Source organism: Ruditapes philippinarum, unplaced genomic scaffold, assembly GCF_026571515.1.
Source record: "Ruditapes philippinarum isolate M1 unplaced genomic scaffold, ASM2657151v2 ctg1701_1_1_1_1, whole genome shotgun sequence".
NCBI classification, from domain to species: Eukaryota; Metazoa; Mollusca; class Bivalvia; order Venerida; family Veneridae; genus Ruditapes; species Ruditapes philippinarum.
The window spans coordinates 247,734-268,160 of record NW_026866143.1 but is presented as its reverse complement, the minus strand read 5'-3'; the positions used below and the strand labels follow the sequence as shown (position 1 = coordinate 268,160).

Here is a 20,427-nt window from a genome sequence, read left to right as displayed (position 1 = left end):
ACGTCAACACATAACTGGCCATATCGTGCCGAGGACACTTTGTTGTGATCAAACATGTAATCCTCTAGCATATAATTTATAAATAAGATATACTACAAGTTTGTTTTGGAAGCGTAAATCTGAAGGCAACTAGTACTGGTACTTTTCTGTACTGCTTGACAACTAGTCCTATAAACATGACGCTGCATTCAGATAGTTTTGCTTCTGGGCAAAGCAAAAACATAAACTATAACAAGCATGTAACGTCTGATATATTGGACTACGTGACCTGTCCAGGAACGTTGCAGTGGCTGAATTATGATCTTATAATATTCAACTTTGTGGTTTACTTTTGTGATCCAGAGGGTAAATTATGTAATCTACCAAAATACCACTTGTCAGCATACACAAACAGCGACATGTTGAATTTTAAACAGCTTGTAAATAGAACTGGCTAAGTGAAAGGTAAGTTAAATTTACCTGTGAGAGTTATATAATATAAATAACAGAATTATGTTTAAGCATTATGAGGTGGCGCTATAGCTCTGTTGGTAAGACCACTGACTGTCAGTCACTCCAGAGGTCCCGGATTCGAACCTGTGTATCACCCTTGGTTGTTTTTTTTCAGAGACACAATATATTAGTGTTTTCTGCCTCAAGTTGTACCGGTAATACATACAGGTAATCCTCACATGTATCAGTGCTATACACGGGACTTTGGGTTAGGGATGTACTAGACCTATTTTTTTACAAACTAATACTAAAATAAGTCTTCCTTTTATTTTTTACTTTAAAAAGAGATGGTATATTAATTATGGCCAATTATATACTTATAGTGAATATGATAATAACTTTTAGAACAACTTTCATTTTTAGTCAAATTTAAAATTTTCATTTAAAAGAAAACAAGAGAAATTTATATCTTAATAGAATATAATTAGGTATCACATGAGATCACATGTATCACAATCATTTAAACAATTTTTTTTTCAAATACAAATAAGACAATTTGTCAACAAACTCCATCAAAACGGTTTGGTCTATCCATATGTTAGCACAATAAATTAATCAGTACAGTATTTACATCATTACATCAAGCTAAAACCATGGTCATGAAAAAACAAAAACAAAACATTAACAAATTCAAGTTCAATTACATACAAATCTACTAAGAGGCTTTATTACTATCTCCTGAGTAGCATAATTTCCAAGACAGGTCATTTCCAGCTTGCAAGATTGAGACTTCCCTGAAAGACAGTAATTCTAAGGCAAAAGCTTGGAAGTACATATATATCAATTATCAAATGTCCAATATTTAATAAAATAAAAAGATTTTTGTATAAAGATCAAAGTATATTTCATAACTATTTTAGGGTTATGTAAAGGTCACTAATTGGCAAAATCTCATGAACATAGAACTTAAAATTGCTATTTGCAATATAATCAAACAGCTGTCAGTAAAAGGGCCATATTACCTAATCTTTTGTAAGTAATACAAGTAATAGGGTATGGCTAGTTTATGCGGTCAGTGAACCCACTGTGCTGAAATGTTTACATGTTACAACAATTTGCAACTTAACATGTAACATAGTGTTTATTAGGCTTCTGTGTAATTCTTTTTAACTTTTTTTTTTCCTGGCACAGCCACAAAATGATTTATTCTCGCGTTGAGCCCTTCCACCATTCCCCTAGAAGCCAAAAAAAAAGAAGAAAAGACCAAATTATTTCTGGTACTTAAATATAAAAGTTAAAGGTCCGGATCTTGTTTCAGAGTTAATGCTGTTTCCCCAAAGGAAAAAAGGACAGTGGAAGATTGCAAAAAGAAATGGTTGTGTGCGGTTTCTCTTGTAAAAAAAGAGGAGGCAAAGAGAAGGTCGGAGGCATGCGGGACTGGAGGTGGGCAGCCCCCTTTAAACCTGCCTTTATGGCAAGAAATTGTAAGTATTTTAAAATCAGTACTGTTACAACAAAACAGTTGGGATACTGCACGGATATACATGTACATCCTCTTTTAACACTGACATCATCATAAAATGATCTTTCAGAACAATGTTTGATTGTTAAGAACAACAACTAGCCTGAGTACACTATATTTTATCTGCATTCCTTAATTGAAGAACTTTAAAATTGCATACTTAACATGAGTAATGCTAGCATGAAATTACAGAATAGGCACTTGATGGTTCTAATTTCCTGGGTAATAAATTAATTCAAGGAAATAAAATATAAAGACATTAAAGCATGAAATTATCTTATTAAATCACATACATACTCTCAGGTATTCAATTTTATAAAGTCAAAAGGCTAATTGGAAAACTTTGTTGTTTACTTATACTAAAATATTGAAATCTATAAATTCCTTGACCATATAAACAGTCCTTGAACATTATATTTTTTTCATGTGCAAAGGTAAAACACCCTATTGGATGATTTTTTTTTGTAATAGCAATAATAGTTCATTTTACATTTATGTATGTATAGACATGATTGCTTGGAATCTGTTATAAATGTGGATATGAAAAAGGATGAAGAATTTTTTTATCACTTATTTAAGATTCTAAGCACCATCCCCCATTGTGCTGTGAGTGGAATAAGTGGGGGTTTAGACAGTGGGAATGCTATAGAGAAAGGTAAGACACATTACTTTTTGCCAATTATTTTATCATCACATCGCTCTTTTTTCATTCCATAAATTTGTTTAAGGTATTAAAGAAATGTAAAATGTACATGAAAAATTATTACTTTAAATATATCATTTAGTATTTTAACAATAACACAGTGTAGGGTAATTCTTTAAATTCTGCATTTTGTAAATTTTTAATTAGATAATCCAGATTAATATCTAGTTTTATATACACAGCTGATGTCAATTTTAAAAAACAAACACTTTTTTTTTCAATTAATGATGCTTGCTGTAAATTCGTTATAAATATTTCTGACATGTTTATATATGGCCATATACATGGCTACTATGCAAGGGTTATTCTGCATACAACTGTATATTTATGGCCATATAGCCGGTCTTAAATTTTATAATTAATAATATGTATGCATATATGAAAATAGCACATATGTAAATCTGGTAAATAAACTACTTTGCACATTAGGTCATAAATAAAGAAAAGATAATTATATTCGATATGTTTCAAATATTTGTAAACATGACTCAGCTTTGGCATTTATCTGACACAAAGGCTAGTGTGCTAAGCACATACATTGTAGATCTGCAAAGTGAATTAAAAAATGAAAGTAGTTACAAGTATATGTATTTCTTGCACTGACATATACCTTGATTATATTGCTGTAGACGCTGATCAAAATGTAAGAGTTGGCAGACCAGGCCCATCAGATGAAGGTATGATTTATTTACATAAATTTCATGAATTAAAGTTTATACTAATTTGACTGGAATCTAGCATAGCGTCTTTTCTTTAACATTTTTTCACTGATTAAGAATCAAAAGCTGCATATATGGAAACATTTAAGCTTCACTTTCCTGCAACTATCAAATTAATATATACACTTAAATCTGTGATATTAATATATTTGTTCCTTGTCATAAAGAAAATTGTGAAGTGTAAAATAATGTCACTGTTTTAGTATTCTTTTTATCCTTTACATATGACAGAAACATTTGATTGAGTATCAAAAACTAAGTTTGTGAAAAAATTAAATCCATCACTTGTTTGCCTTTTAGATGCATATCCTTATTTTATTATGAACAAAACAGTTTTTATTCATTTTAATTACACTTTTGAAACAGTTCTGTTTTTATATCATAAGTATTGTGTACTTAAAAAATGATTTAAATTTTATACTTGTTTAGGAACAAATACTGTTGGTAACGTCACAGATGTAATTTGTAATCATTCCATCACCGGCAACCCAGGTAAGCGTTTGTTAGATCCATGTGTCACTGCATTTGTGACTTAATAAGCCTTATAATGTCAGACAAATTACTTCTATGCTTAATGTGAACTTTATATCTTTGCCTAAGTCATTGCCAACCTTAATTTGTATGTTTGTCTTAACATATTGTACATTTTAATGATTTTAATTTGGTTGAACAAAGTACTTATTTTGGACAAAATGTTATTATATTACAGATGAAAGTGTACCTAAAGGACAGTCCAAAAAAAGAGGTAACTATATTACTATAAAAATAGAATGAGGTTACATAAATTCTTTTTTTTTAATAACATTATTTTTAGATAATTTCATAACTAGTAGGTCATAATTTTTTGATAATTTCTAAAACAAAATTACCAATAATGTGAGATTTGTTAAAATTGGACCTCTTCAGGAAGAATTTACTAGATTTAAAAAAATTTCCGCCAAAAAAGTATTTTATCCACAGAATAGGGAAGTATATCTTTAAATACATAAAAAGACATCAATATAATAACAATACTGTTGTGAGCACAAAAATGTCAGTTGTCTTTATGAAAATTTTATTAAACAATTACAAATGATGGATCATGAATGATTTGTGTTTTCAGTAAAATTAATGACCCTAATCTCTGGGCAATGTAACAAAAAAAATGTTTAACTCATTCGGTCTTCATGTGTATCATGATTTTGATAGTAACTTTTTTTTTTCCTTTTCTAAGCTCATGTTAAACAATATATTGCAGATGACAGTGTACCTAAAGGACAGTCCAAAAAAAGAGGTAACTAAAGTATTCTTATAAACATTAAATAAGACTACTTCAATGTTTTTATCACACATTTGTGCAGGCTTTTTTTATATGCCCGAAATAATTATTATGTTATACCCCTGGCGTCCGTCCGTCTGTTAGCAATTTGGTTTCCGGAGCATAACTTAAGTTCCATTTGGCCCACAACATTCAAACTTCATAGGATGATTGCCCATATTGAGTAGAAGACCCCTATTGGTTTTGGGGTCACAAGGTCAAGGTCACTATCACCTTAAAACTGTAAACAGTTTCCGGAGCATAACTTAAGTTTCATTTGGCCCACATCATTCAGACTTCTTAGGATGATTGTCCATATTTGGTAGAATACCCCTATTGGTTTTGGGGTCACAAGGTCAAAGTCACTATCACCTTAAAACTGAAAACAGTTTCCAGAGCATAACTTATGTTTCATATGGCCCACAACATTCTGACTTCATAGGATGATGGTCCATTTTGGGTAGAAGACTCCTATTGATTTGGGGTCAAAACAAGGTTTATAGGAGGATTGCTATTGGAAGGAATAATACTTTATTTAATTTATGTAATGACTTACAAGTGCTTCATCCTTAATATAAAAAAAAAACACTTTCGGGCATATAATGCTCCGCCTAGCAGTGCTCTTGTTTCACTTTAAGCGGTATTTATTTCGTGTATGTTATAAATAGAATATTAAATTCGTGCAAGTTCATTACTGAATTTATTTAACTGGGTGAATTAAATAATATTATGCTTGATAGAGTTTTGCATAATATAACTTTATTCAACTTGTGCAATAAATTCAGTATTGAATTTACACTTTTTCAATATTCTCTATTTATGCCCCCGCCATAAGATGGCTGGGGCATATAGTGTTACCCCGTTCCGTCCTTCCATCATCATCAGTTTTCATTCATTGTCTTGTTAGCGGTTGCACACATTCAACACAAATGACATAAGGATATATCATAAGAAACTGCAGGTCAATTTCAAAATTTGTCATGGTTCAATAATTTTTGGCCGAGTAATGCCCCCTTAAGTTTGAAAAAAAAAGGAAATTTTCATTTCTGTTCATTATCTCCCAAACAGTTGTACATATTCAACTCAAATTTGATATATGGATATGTCAAAGAAATTTATTATATACAAAGTGATTTCCTTTTCCAGTTTGTGATGTGGATCTTGCCAGCAGAATGGTAGAAATAGAGGAGAAGAAACTGAAGGTGGCTGAAGAATGCTTGAGGGTTAAGGACGAAAAAAAAAAGTTACTTTTTGAGAGTGTCCAGCTACAAAAAAGGAGTACAGAGGCTTTAGAGACCATTGCATCAATTTTACAAAAACAGGACTTCACCAGCACATTTTTTGAAACTTGATTACATAGAGGATATTTGTTTGTTTTGCATGTAAGATTGGAATATATTTTACTGAGTGAACACCTGATGCAATATTTTCACAAGTGGTGTAGCCAGCAGTGAAAAAAGGACAGCTGGTGTTCACGAATGAAATATCTAAAGAATATTTGTTTGTTTATTGTGCAAGATGAAATTTTATTTCATCAAGTGGGCTTTAAAATGGTATTCTCAAGACGAGTTCACCCGATATAATAAAATTTCATCTTACAAAAGAAAGAAATTTTCTTTTTATTTTATGCTTAAAAACAAGTTAAAAAGAAATTTCCTTAATATTAGAGGGATATCATATGGATTTGTTAGTCATATATATTTTTAGAAGAAAGAAAAGAAATGCTGGTTTGTACTTATTCTTCGGGCTGATGGCTGCCATTGCTGCCAGAACCGAAGGTTCAGGGTGAGCTATTAGTATCAAAGGGGGATACTCCGGCGTCATGTGACAACAATCATCTCTGAAACTGATGGGCAGATTTACCTCAAATTTGGTCTATAGCATCCTTGTGACAGTCACACTACCGTTTAAATTGACTCCTTTTTAGGGGTCAACAGAGTTAAAAAAAGAAAAAACATTAAACATCTACTACTAAATTAAATGATGGATGATCACCAAACTTTTAGCATTCTTAGGTAGTCTTTTATCAAGTTTTCCCATTTTAATTTGATTGGCTCCTTTAGAAATACCTTTAAACGTCTCCTTCTACAGAACTAATTGATGGATGATTTACAAATTTAGTCTGTAGCATTCTTAGGTACTGTTTTATCAAGTTTACTCATATTAAATTGATTGGCCACTTTTAGGGGCTGCTAAAGCTAAAAATAGAAAAATCATTAAACATCATCTCCTACTGAAATAATTGATGGATGATCACCAAATTTTTGTCTGGAGCAGTCTTAGGTTGTGTTTTATCAAGTTAGATAATATTAACTTTATCAGGCCGCTAAAGCTAAAAGTAGAAAAACCTTTGAACATTATCTCCTAGTGAAATAATTGATGGATGATCACAAAACTTTGTCTTCAGCATTCTTAAGTAGTCTTATCTTTTAATGAAAAACAGTTATTTCAGGTGAGCGACTCAGTGCCATCATGGCCCTCTTGTTTCTATATCTTTTTGTATTCAAAACTTATAATGGACTGAATGCAAAATATTAAAGTAATTATCAAAAACATTGATTTCGTTGTTTTTCGTAGGTTCAAATGTTCATTTTGACATGCCTCTTACAATTTTATTCCAAATCAATGAAAATATTGTTTCAGGCATATGTATGGTGACAGGTGCTTTTAATTGTTCCCAATCTTATAACATGCCTGAAAGAATTCCTCTATGTAGATACGCTTAAAGAAAGTATGCCAGTTGAAGAGAAAACTTGAATACAACTGTTCAATGTTTGATTATTTTAATAAATGTCAAACTTTTAACAAATTCAAGTGTTCCTTAAAAGTAACATGATTGCAGATAACATTGACATGCATATACAAATTATTTTAATATCCTATGAACTTTGAGTATGTTGTGCATTTCTACCAATTAAAAATCACTTTAATTTCTTTCTAAACTAGAAATGTGTCCATAGGACACGGGTGCCCCCACTGCGCCACTGTTCTGTCAATCTTAGGACTGTAGGTCAAATATTTTTTTGAAAACTAAAAATCTTTTACTAAGTAAAAGGGCAAGAATTTTACAAATACTGAATAAATCCACAAGCAAACCCCAAGGTGCATAAGAACACATGCTGACCAACATTCTTGTTAACTTTCAAGCATACAAGTGAAATACTTTTTGAGCTATGCATAAACAAGTTGAAAATTGCAAATTTATACTACTGTAAGTCAATGGCAATAACTGTAACAAAACTGAAAAAAATCCACATGCAAAGTCCCAGGTGCATAGCTATACAGTGATGTGAATCATTTTTCCTATAATTTAGTGATGTTGATCGTTATTACTGTAAAGTTGGTTGATTCTAACACAAACGTATGACAAAAAGTGTTGTTTTTTTCATTTGCAGCTTCATTCATAGCTTTACAGCTGCATTTAATAATAAATACGGCACATTGCTTTAGTTCCAATTTCTTTATAGCCCTGTGCTCATCTTTTGTGATGGCAGTTAGTAGTACTAGATAAATGTATATATCATGTATATTGACTTGTTGATTAAAATTAACTTGAATTGATATCTTTCCACTTTCTTCTTCTTTTATTGAAGACAAACACTTTTTGATTTATTTCCAGTTTCTTCTTCATAGTTCTTAGATATAAACAAGTTGGTTTCCAGTTTCTTCCTTGATTCACGATGGATGTATATGGTTTGTTTCAACTGCCATCTTCATTGATTCAATATTGACATATGTATGTTGTGTGTTTCCTTTGAATACATCTGATTTGAGTTTCTCTTTCTCCAGTGAATAAAAGCGATAAAGGTTTTCTTTTTTTTGTTTCGCATTGTCTTGATAGACTGATAATATGCAATTAAATGTGGTCTGTAGTCCAGTGTGTTAAGAACTGATAAAGGATAAACTATATTGCCTTGTCTTAGTTTCTTTTTAACTTATTGTAGATTGTTATAGATAGTGCCTTTTCCCCCATTTCATATGTCAAGTAATTCATTGAAGAAAGACATCATCAGTAGATCCTTTATGACCTGAAAGAAAATATTTACAATGTGTTAAAGGCATCATTCAACTGCTCTAAAGTATCATGAAGAGAATATGAGAAAGCAAGTTAAAAGTCAGGAACAGAATTATTTTAATTGCTTGATATTGCATGCATGTATGACATTATTTATTTACAATCTTACAATCAAGACTGACTGCAAAACACAGCAGTACAATGCTTGTGAGGCAAATCAACACTTTCATCTTAGGACAAGAAGCCAAGATGTTATGGCTTAAAAGTAGCAAACTGAGCTTATAACACATACAGTCACTTACATTAAAATGTTTCATCAAAATATTACCATTAAATAAAAAATTTACATATATAAATATTAAACATCATTTGCATATGCCCTTCTATGATGACATCATATTAAATATACAAGGGCGTATCCAGAAGAGGTATAATATTTTATTTTGAAGTAAATGATTCTTTTTACTGAATTTATTGTTTTGTTTCACATAAATTTATAACATGTTGATTAAAAGTCAGGATTTGACTTTATATTGATAATAAATTTTATTTATACAGTTTTTGAAAATATTAAAGATTGGGGAAGGGGGTGGGTGGGGGGAGTGTTGCCTGTCTTATTTGATTAACAAAAAATAAACACCAAAAGAAGATTATACCATTAACCAAGTGTCAAAACTGTGCGTTGGGCCATATACCTTCCTCAGTCTGACCAATCAGTCCGTAAATAGAGGATATTGAATGAGTGTAGTTTAATACTAAATTTATTAAACAAGTTGAATAAAATCATATTATGCGAGCCTCTGGCGAGCATTATATTGTTTTATTCAACGAGTTTAATAAATTTAGTATTGAATCTACACAAATATAATATTCTATTTATCACATATAGAAATAAGAACAGTAAACTGTTAAAATGAGTAATTTTTCAATGACGCGCCTATAGTGTAAGGCTAACATTAGCGCGCTTTAACACTATGTTTATATATAGCGCAAATGACGTCACGTCAAAGTGTTATTACACTAGTGTAATATCATTTTTATTAAATGGCTTTATAACACTCCTGCGCCGCGTATTATGTGATAAAATTGCATATTGCCCTCAAGGCCATGTTTTATTTGTTTAATAATAGATGTGTGTATTGACATGATTATTGAGGGGTCAATGAGACTGGATTTACTATGAAATTGATTATAGCATTAAACAAGTATCAAAAATCAGCTAGATATTGCCCTCTTGATGTAATTGACATAAAATATTACCGCTTGCGAAAGTTGAAGTAAATTTAATACTTTATCACAGGAAAAACATGAATTTATTGTTGACGAAAAAACAACAACTGATGGATCAAGTTTTTTTGTGGTTGTTGACAACAACAACAGAACAAAGAAAAAAAATCAGGCATATTCCGGAACTGTAACTAAACTTTAGTAACAAAATTGATGATTTTATCATGACATTTTTCACAATTTAATAAATCATATATCATTAATAGAATAGATCTACCAAGGAAATTCATTAAAATATTATTGTTTAATGAAAACGAAACACAACCTTTACAATAATAAATGAAAATGTAGAAAATACATGGTTGATGTCGGGATGGAGAAGATTTATCTGGTGAGCGAGAAAGTGTATCTTGGCGAGCTTTAGCGTATTTGTTTTATCCTGCTTTTTATCATGTTTTTAGAATAATTAAATGGTTTCATTCTTCTTTTTCCCCGATAAAATAGCATCTATATGCAGCTTTGTTTTGCTTCTAAATATGTGACGTCATCATATGATGTAATGACTGGAGATAGATAAGTTTATCTGGCAAGGCTTTATCCAGCTGTTGATATAGACAGATAAATATATGAGCCGTGTCACGACATAACCAACATAATGGGTTTGCGACCAGCATGGATCCAGACCAGCCTGCGCATCAGCGCAGTCTGATCAGGATCCATGCTGTTCGCTTACAAACCCTTTTACAAGTTGAGAAACTGATAGTGAACAGCATGGATCCTGATCAGACTGCGCGGATGCGCAGGCTGGTCTGGATCTATGCTGGTCGCAAACCCATTATGTTGGTTTTGTCGTGACACGGCTCAATTATATATTTTATTGGAAAGGGGGGGGGGGGGTGGAGTGGAATGGTTGATAGGGGTAGTATCTCTAGGTGAAATAAATAACAAAAAAGTCAAAATCTAATTTTAAAAATGTTTGTTACATGATGGAAATTCACTGTATCCCACTCTAACCTTGTGTAACCCTTGTATCCCTATATGATGTATCCCTTGTCATGAGAAAAATAATTGTGATTTTGTGCCAGGGAGGGGAATTAGTATAGGGCAGACTTGACCGTTTAACCAAATACAGCTTACCTCTATAAAAGTTCCATAGGCATCTTTCAGAAGTTGATATAATGTTTCATTTTTTTTGCGTTTATTTAATATTTTCATCAGTTCATTACTGTAAACACAACGTGAGTTTTTCTTTCAGTTCCAACATCTTGACAAGTCGTCCATTTTGAAACGCGCCTTCCGCACTAATTGTCTTATAAGCTTGGCAAAATATTGTTCATAAACCATCCAGATAACTTTACAAACTAAAGTCTTTTTAAAGATTTTAAATTGTTAAATAGAGTTATAATCTTCAGTAACGCTACTGTAACCCGCCCACTGTAAACAACTTGAACAGGTGCTCGTTTCTCCTCGATGAAGAGCGGTGGTAACCTAAAGTTTTACATTTCATACGTTTACAAAATTTGATAAAGGCTATAAATAGCTAAATATTAAGTATGATAATATTAAAGAAACCGTTTTAATTACCTGAATATGTGCAGGAATAGCATGACCCTTAAACGATGGCCTCTCAATATCACCTTTCACAGAATCGGTGATTTCCAAGATCGATTGCCTGGAAACCTATAACGGCTAATCAATTCGTCGTCAGTATAGACGTACAGCGCCTGTGACCTGTCCCTGAAAACTTTCTCCCGGCGCAGGGCCCTCCTTCTTTGAAACAGTATCATGAACGCTGCCATGTTGGATTTCGGAATGATTTTGACTTAGGACAATCTAAAGATACCTTAAAAACACTCCTAGACTTAGGACTGTTTTTGGTCCTAAATTTAGGAGTCATAAGTTAGGACCTTTTTTAAGACTTTCTTTGAAACGCAAAATTGTGACAATTTTTGACTTAGGACAAACTTAAGACTTAGGACTCTCCATGAAACGCAGCCCTGTTCAATAAAATAGTATACACTAATTACATAATTCGTACTACTGATGCCCTTTGTTGGTACGAGATTGCAGATATATGGTACAGAAGACCGTAAGAAATGGCATCAGTACATTACCGAAGTTGCAACCAAGACATAACCAAGTGTAAACAAGTTAATATATGTGTAAAAACAGTTTAAAGATGAAAATATTCATTGACAAATTGTGATAATTTCAAAATAACGTTTGTCGAATGGAGAAGAAATGTTAAAAGTTTTTGTCAACAGATTAAAATAAATATTACACAGTATTCGAATAGTAACATTATAATTGCTATATGATGGTGTCATTTAAACATTTATATTATTATACCTCAATATATCCTTCAATGTAAAACTCCCATAGGGCTACGATGTGTTCTGATCGAATATCACCCTCCTAGAATATGCTTTAGTACCCAGTTAGCATAATATTATTTATTTCCTAGTCTGTCTGTCTGTCTGTCTGTCTGTCTCTTGTTTTTATCTATATACATTATACTATTTTTGTGTATATCGAACATTTACAGATCAAAATCGCTATAATTGTGAAGTGATGATCTGTATTTTCTTTCAGGCAAAGACTGCTGACCTAAGGGTTTTCTTCGGTATAATAAAATAAATAACACATGGCTGTCGGGGTGATAGAGGATATTGCCAACCCTTGAACTGGCATATTACCCTCGGCTGCGCCTCGGTGTAATATACCAGTTCTCGTGTTGACAATATCCTCTATCACCCCGACAGTCATGTGTTAATTATATATTATAATTTTTTAATATTATTTAATATTATATTTTTGCATTATGTTAACTGGTTACTAAGGCAGTATCGTTTTTATCAATACAGAGTTATGTAAGGGTTATGTACCCCAGGGTGATATAAGAAATATTCCCCGGAAAATATATTCTAGGAGGGTGATATTCGATCAGAACACATTGTAGGCCTATGGGAGTTTTACATTGAAGGGTATATTGAGGTATAATAATATATAAATAACATATTGCTGTCGGGGTGATAGAGGATATTGTCAACCCGAGAAGTTGTATATTACCCCGAGGCGCAGCCGAGGGTAATATGCCAGTTCAAGGGTTGCCACTATCCTCTATCACCCCGACAGCCATGTGTTATTTATTTTATTATACCGAAAAAAAAACCTTAGGTTCCAAAACATTCATAAGAGAAAATACAGATCAACACTTCAAAATTACAGCGATTTTGATCTGTAAACACAAAAATGTATTGGAGTCATTCTATATTTTCGTAACATTTTCTGTCCTACGGCCAAAACTTTGTACTAGAGATTTTACTGAAAATGCAAATGGACACGAAATGTTTAGCTAAAATCTCATAATTTCAACAGTTTCCAGTTTTTTAACGGTTATATAAACCCTTAAAAAATATTATCAGAAGTGCCAATTAGAGCCAATTAGTGCTGTCCCTACACAAAAATAACAGCATTTGTGAAAATATTACAAATCTCATGACAATTTAACTGTCAAAAACATACCCTTTTCGCATTATCTTATGTTTAAGCCAGTCAACTTTGATGTTAAACGCACATTTACAACAGTTTTTGTATTATATTTTAAAATTTGAAATCTGTCCCTAAAGTTTATATCACTCCTGTAACATATTCATGAGCAGTAAAAGTAATAACTGATCCCTAGCTATTAAGAATAAAACAAAGCCTCTAAAATAAAGAGAAGTCTCTAAATAGTAACACAGGAGGTGCCACATGGGATCATCTTGTTTGTATATTTTTGAAAATGCATACTTCTGTTGGCAAGTACTTGCGTAATTTTTATTCCCGTCACTCCTGTAACGGGTAGTATGCTTTAATTGTCAGTACTCTGCATTTACAGCCCCACTGAGAATTTTGTAAAATATGTGGTAAAAGTCATTAAGAACGATTCACATCTATTAGGGATACATTGTTATTACTTTTACTGAGATTAACATTAAATATGTCACTCATGTAACAGTCACTTCTGTTACAGCTAATTTTGTAACAGTAGTGACCAAATAAGTTACAGTAGATACATTTAAAACAATTATCAGTTAATTTAAAAGTGTAATTTGTAGAAAAGACCTTGAAATTTACTGTATAAACCTATTAAAATTTTCAGATTATACATTAGAAATAATGGTTTACTTTTTATTTATAATTATACGATATAAAATGATACTCATTTTGCATAATTTATGTTACAGTAGTGACAAAATGCGTTGTTATGATTTTGATATCTTATCATAAGGTGTCGACCTGGTGAATTTTCGTATTCTTTGTTCTATAGTAAATCAGTCACATTTGAGGCTTAATTCTGGATTCCACGGTTCTTGATGAATTATATACTGTCTTCAACTTTAAACATCAACACTATCTGAGTCAAATGAGGCCCAAAATATAATAGGTTAGCCATCTCCTTTTTTCAGAAATTTTCATTCTGTTGTAACACAGTTTAAATTCACCACTTTAAAAACTCCTGACTGCTGGTGGGTGGTACATCTTTAATCCTTCCGCCAACAAATGAGTTCCTGGAGAATACACAAAAAAACAACTTTTAAACTCATCATATAACACACAAAAACTACACACATGCAATAAATACACTTTAATTATGACCAATCTAACTAGAAATGACTTAAATTGGGCCACTTCAAAATTTTAAAGAACTACTTTCTAGACTACAACGGGCTGGGTCTAATTCCGTACCGGATTGAGACCATAAGAAGAGGCCAAAATTTATCATTTCCATTGTATGTAAACTATCTAAATGAAAGTTTTTAGAACTAATTTATTGATTTTTCAGATATATTTGTTAGATTGCTTCTCCTAGACTTAAACATTGTTACACGAGTGACAAATATGTTACAGTATAAGCGTTTCAGGTATCAAAGAAAATTGTTAATAAGTGATTTTGCAAACTAAATGATACTTTTAGGGGGAAAATGTTACATCCTCTGCCATTATAATTTTATATATATGATTGTAATTCAAAATTTGCAGATTTTTAAAAACATTTGTTTTATAATGTATAAGATATATAGATTGTTTACCTAATTTATCAATTACACTATTGTCTTTAAGTATAACATGTATAAATTGATGTCTTGAGAAGTAGAACTGCTTAAGAATATTTAAATCCGCGAAATTGAAGATTTTCCAGGCTCAGTTTGATTAAAATGTTCCTGCATGGTCCTTTAAAGTGCAAGCTATTGCCCACGCCCCAGGTTATGGTAAAGTGGTAGTTGTAATTAAGGTGAAACTCTTGAGTCAGTAGTAAGTAGTAAGTCATCAGAAAGTTGTAACAAATTTATGTCAGAAGTTTAAGCTGTGAGTCTGAAAAATGTAGTTAGTCGGTAGACAGTAGGTAAGTCAGATGGAATTAGTTAGAAATTAGTAAGTCTGAAGATAAGTTAAAACCTGAAGCTGTTGTAAGCCAACAGAAAGAAGTAGGTTATTACAGCATAAGGTTGCCATTACAGCAGAAAGTCAGCAGAAAGGAGTAGTAAGGCAGCAGAAAGAATTAGTACGACAGCAGAAAGAAGTCAGGCAAAAGGAAGTAGTTAGTCAACATTTAGTATTAAGGCAAAAAAAATTAATAGTAAGTTAGTTTAAAGTAGTCCGGCAGAAAAAGTAGTAAGTCATCAGAAATTAGTCAGGCAAAAGAAAGTAGTAATAAGGCAGCATAAAGTAGTCAGGCAGAAGAAGTAAGTCAGGAGAAAGTGGTCAGGCAGAAGAAAATGTAAGTCAGCAGGAAGTAGTAAGCCAGCAGAAAGAAGTAAGGCAGAAGTAAGGCAGAAGAAGGTAGTAATGCAGGTAGTAATGCAGTCAAAGAAACGTGATCAATTTATAACAGTGATCGATGCCTCTGTTAAAGGTAATTTTTTTGCTTAATTAGAAAGACAGTGAATATAAGTGGGTCCAATCATCTTAAGGTTGTTGATGATTTTAACAAAAAGAACAAAATAGAAATTTAGAAGGCTTTGATAACCATTGAGTGGTTGAAAGTATTTTTGTCCTGTGATTGTTCCATCTTTTAAAAAAATCTTTGGTAAATTTAATCCACACCAAATTGTCATTGAATACTGTCCTGTTGAATCAGGGTTCCAAATCAAAACAATGTAAAACCTTAAGGTAATTTTTATTAAAGCTGAGTAACAAACACTAACCTATTCTTAATACGTTTTGGTGTAATGTGTTCAAAGTTCTACATTTCAACATTCATGAATGTTTTTTCTCCATAAACTTTCTCCAGCAATCTTATTTAACCAAACATTCAACCATTTATTAGCATTTAAGAAATACATATCAATATAAAACTAAGGGAGAATAACTGTGACAGTACACTTGGATTTTGACATATGATGAATGTCTTACATTTAGTATCTTCTTGTATCAATGAATTTAATACAAGTTTGATGAAATTGTGAAGTGCCATGCATGCATATTTTTGTCACTGCTGTAACAGAAATGTCTTTCCTGTAACTAAAATGTCACTCATGTAACAAGATGTAAATGACATTGTTATTTAACCACGGTCTTGTCAGATGATAATCAAACACTACATAATAGATTTCAGATCACATTGTATCTTAAGATAAAATAAAATGGAATTCTATAAAAGTTTTGTAAAATAACGAAGTACCATGCATGTTTATTTTTGTCACTGCTATAACAGAAGTGTCTTTCCTGTTACAGTACCTGTCACTCATGTAACAGCACATAAAAATGAAATTTTTATTTTACTGATGTCTTATCAGATGGTAATGAAGTAACAGTTCATAACATTTAGGTGATCTTTACATCTTAAGACAATATAAAATTACGTCAAATGCGCTAATTTATAATTATATAAACTCCAATACTCTAAATATTTACGTTTTAAAAATGCAGGTGTATTTATCATTTAAAATTGATATTTGGTACCTTTTTAATATGGATTAATTGTTCTTTGAAAAGAATAATACCAAACCTGACAAACAGACAGACAGACAGACAGACAGGCATATCGTTATTTCTTCATTAGAAAATAAATAACAACAACAAAATCAAATTATTATAATTATTATTAATGGATGCAAAATTACAATTATTTTTAATCATCTATCTATAAAATTTTAATATGTAGTAATTTTAATACACGTGAACATGTACAAGCTTGTAACGCTTGGTTATCTTGGTTGCAACTTCGGTAATGTACTGATGCCATTTCTTACGGTCTTCTGTACCATATATCTGCAATCTCGTACCAACAAAGGGCATCAGTACATAACCGAAGGTGCAACCAAGCATTGGCCCATCTAGATTCTATTATAATATTGTGGATTTCTAATATTAAGCCACTGAATTCAGCAAAAGCCCCCCCCCGGACGAAAGCCCCCATAGGAACTCTGGAACAGGACCGCATATTGCGGCGCATAAATCCGAATCCGTACCGGCTTTACATATTGTTTGTCTGGCCTTTGAATATATTTTCATATTATGCGAGCGTGTGGTCTTAAATTATCTAATCTCAATTTAATATAATCTGCTAATTTGAAAATCAGTCAAATTTACGGTATATTGAAAAAAGAAAAGGAGTGACATCCGCCATTTACCGCAACGTTCGGCGTAAGTTATCCCCCTTGATATGCTTGATTTTTGTTTTAATTTTTCTAGTAATGAATACCAGACGAGGGCCTAAAATATTTATGGATCATGTTTTAATTTTCCTTTTTTCAGTTTTGCAAAATCAGTTGGACCATATTACTAAAGTGTCTGTTTTCTCCATGTTAACAAATCAAAACACGAATACGCCCGTTATAATGCCGCCTATACATGTCAACATGTGTAAACAATAAACCGTGAACGTTATATCCGGACGATACCTGATAGTTGACAAAAATAACGGGAACAAAATTCTGATAAAATAGTAATCAATTGTAGCCAAAGGGGAAAAACTCATGCCGAAAACGTTGCGGCAAATGGCGGATGTCACTCCTTGTCTTTTTTATAATACCGTAAAATTTGACCAGTTTTAGAAGAGACAGATTGGGTTCAATTGATAACATATTTTTGAGGCCATATTCTCGGATAATACTAAAAGATATTTAGACGTAGCAGAAACGTTTTTAAAAACCGTTACACGATCGAAAATATGCGCCGCAATCTGCGGTCCCGTTCTCGAGTTCCTATGGAAAGCCCCCCGTCTAAAAATGACAAGGTGGACAAAAGCCCCCCCCCCATAAAATTTACACATAGGACAAAAGCCCCTCCCCCATAAAAAAGTAAAGGTAGGACAAAAGCCCCCCTCCCCCTCCCATGGTCAATCAAATTTACATATAGTGTATTAAAGTTGTGCTTTTTATGTGTTTGAAAGATATGTATGGACATCACATGTAGGTGACATAGTGCTAAGGATATTAATTTGATCCCTTCACAAAAGTGATTAAACATTAATACTTTTCTGACCCTTGTTGTGTATATGAAAAGCTATGAATTCAGTATCGCATGCATGCATTATTTCATCTGTTATCATATACTTTGTTATCATTTCAATATATACATTATAAATAAACATTAAAACAAATTACAAATTATTTTCATTTTTATTTAAAAGTTTGTGTGAAATTTGATGAATTTGAGCACCTGTACGTGTGAAAAAAGATGGGGGGGGGGGCTTTTGTCCTACCTTTACTTTTTTATGGGGGGAGGGGCTTTTGTCCTATGTGTAAATTTCATGGGGAGGGGGGGGGGGGCTTTTGTCAACCTTGTCATTTTTAGATGGGGGCTTTCGTCCGGGGGGCTTTTATCCTACACTCTATTCAAGTCATTGGCAGTAACGCTAACACTATTATTGGCAGTATCGATATCACTTGGTAAGTTCTCCGTGTCATTGTTATCCAAATAACGGTCGGGTGATCCAGGGGCGACAGGGGTACGTCCGTAACTCTGTCGGCAACGTCCGGGATGATCAAGGGCTCTGCCGGGGCTCTACCGGTGAATGTCGGCACTCTATCTGACCGTACCGGGGCTCTGCCGGGATCATCCGGGACTCTGCCGACATCATCCGGGGCTGTGCTAGCAGGGATCTCAGCTTTTATGGTCTCTTTGATTGAAGACTTAACAGCGTTTGAATATCGTGTTAGGTCATCCGTCGTCCACTTACTATCTGCATTATCCGTAGTTTCAACTGGACTCTGCATGGATGGCCCGGAGTTCATCCTGGTTGTTATAAGTATGGGAATTGGGTATCGCCGTAGTGCTACTGAGGTTATTAAGACTGCAACAATATTTTCATCCCGGATCGTCTGGGGTGGTCCTGGGCTTTGCCGGGATGCTGGTGAGAACGCTACTTAAATCGTTACTTTTAATCCCTATGGAAATCTTTATATCTGGCTGATGCATTACTGTTGATCATAGAAAAAGGTGCAATTAACATATGAAAAGTTGAGACATTTATCGTTAACCGATTTGGACATTTATGAGCACCTAATTTGTTGCGAACTTTTTCGTTAATTTTTGGACATTTATCGTTAAAGGAGTTTTGGACATTTATCGGCGATTGAGACATTTATCGTCAATTTTTGGACATTTATCGTCGTTTGGACATTTTTCGACGTTGGGACATATATCGGCGCTACAATTGTTTACTTGAGCATAAAACTGCACCCTCATTGCTCGGTACCGGTTGGTTCCAAGAACAAGATTAAGTGTGCGTTTATAAACTGATTAACAATCGAACAAAACTCATTTCTGTATTAACTATCATTCTCGTGAGGTCTTCCTCCACCAGTTAAGCTTGAACGTCGCGATATGACCTATACTGTGTTGATGTGACGTAAAATCCAAAACAAAAACAACAAAAAAACAAAAAAAATACGCCTTTTCATAACGCCATGTCAACATTACGCCTTTTCATAACGCCTGGTCAACATTACGCCTAATTACTATTACACCTTGTCAACATTACATGTACGCCTAATTACCATTACGCCTTTTCATAACGCCATGTCAACATTACGCCTAATTACCATTACGCCTTTTCATAACGCCATGTCACCATTACGCCTTATTACCATTACACCTTTTCGTAACGCAATGTCAATATTACGCCTAATTACCATTATGAATTATTTATCTCATCTTTTCATCAGAACGCCATGTTATGATATTTTTCTTATAATTACCATCAACATCACTCTGTCTTAAAACTATTAAACACTTAATAAAGATAGTATGTTGTAATGAGGCGTAAGCAGAACATAATATGCGAGATGGGGTAATAATAAAGCGCAGTGAAAAGGGTATTTTAAGCAAATTGAGTAAAATAACTGATAATGTATACTTTGGCTAAATAATTTATCAAATTGATATTACTATGCGCTTTATCTTAACTAGATTATAACATATCACCTACCTCATTTTGTCTTTTTTAAAACGTGTCATAAAATGCATTATATATCCCATAATCTTTAGCTTCATCATCATCATTACTCCTCCTTACTATCA

General features: G+C 32.8%; 1 protein-coding gene and 1 long non-coding RNA gene across 2 annotated transcripts; one reads left to right on the top strand and one right to left on the bottom strand.

Moving 5' to 3' along the window:
* Nucleotides 1-1,750: 1,750 nt before the first annotated feature.
* LOC132731454 (uncharacterized) lies at nt 1,751-6,313 on the top strand (the record flags this gene model as incomplete). Its single annotated transcript, XM_060717640.1, has 7 exons — nt 1,751-1,916; nt 2,534-2,609; nt 3,287-3,334; nt 3,806-3,868; nt 4,086-4,121; nt 4,614-4,649; nt 5,820-6,313. Coding segments are annotated over 7 exons (631 nt in total), but the record flags the coding sequence as incomplete, so codon positions are not given.
* A 1,126-nt stretch (nt 6,314-7,439) lies between these two features.
* On the bottom strand, nt 7,440-11,911 carry LOC132731455 (uncharacterized). The gene is made up of 2 exons (XR_009625892.1): nt 11,053-11,911; nt 7,440-8,701 (listed from the first exon to the last, which is right to left on the bottom strand). It is a non-coding gene; the product is annotated as an uncharacterized LOC132731455 (long non-coding RNA).
* Nucleotides 11,912-20,427: the final 8,516 nt, after the last annotated feature.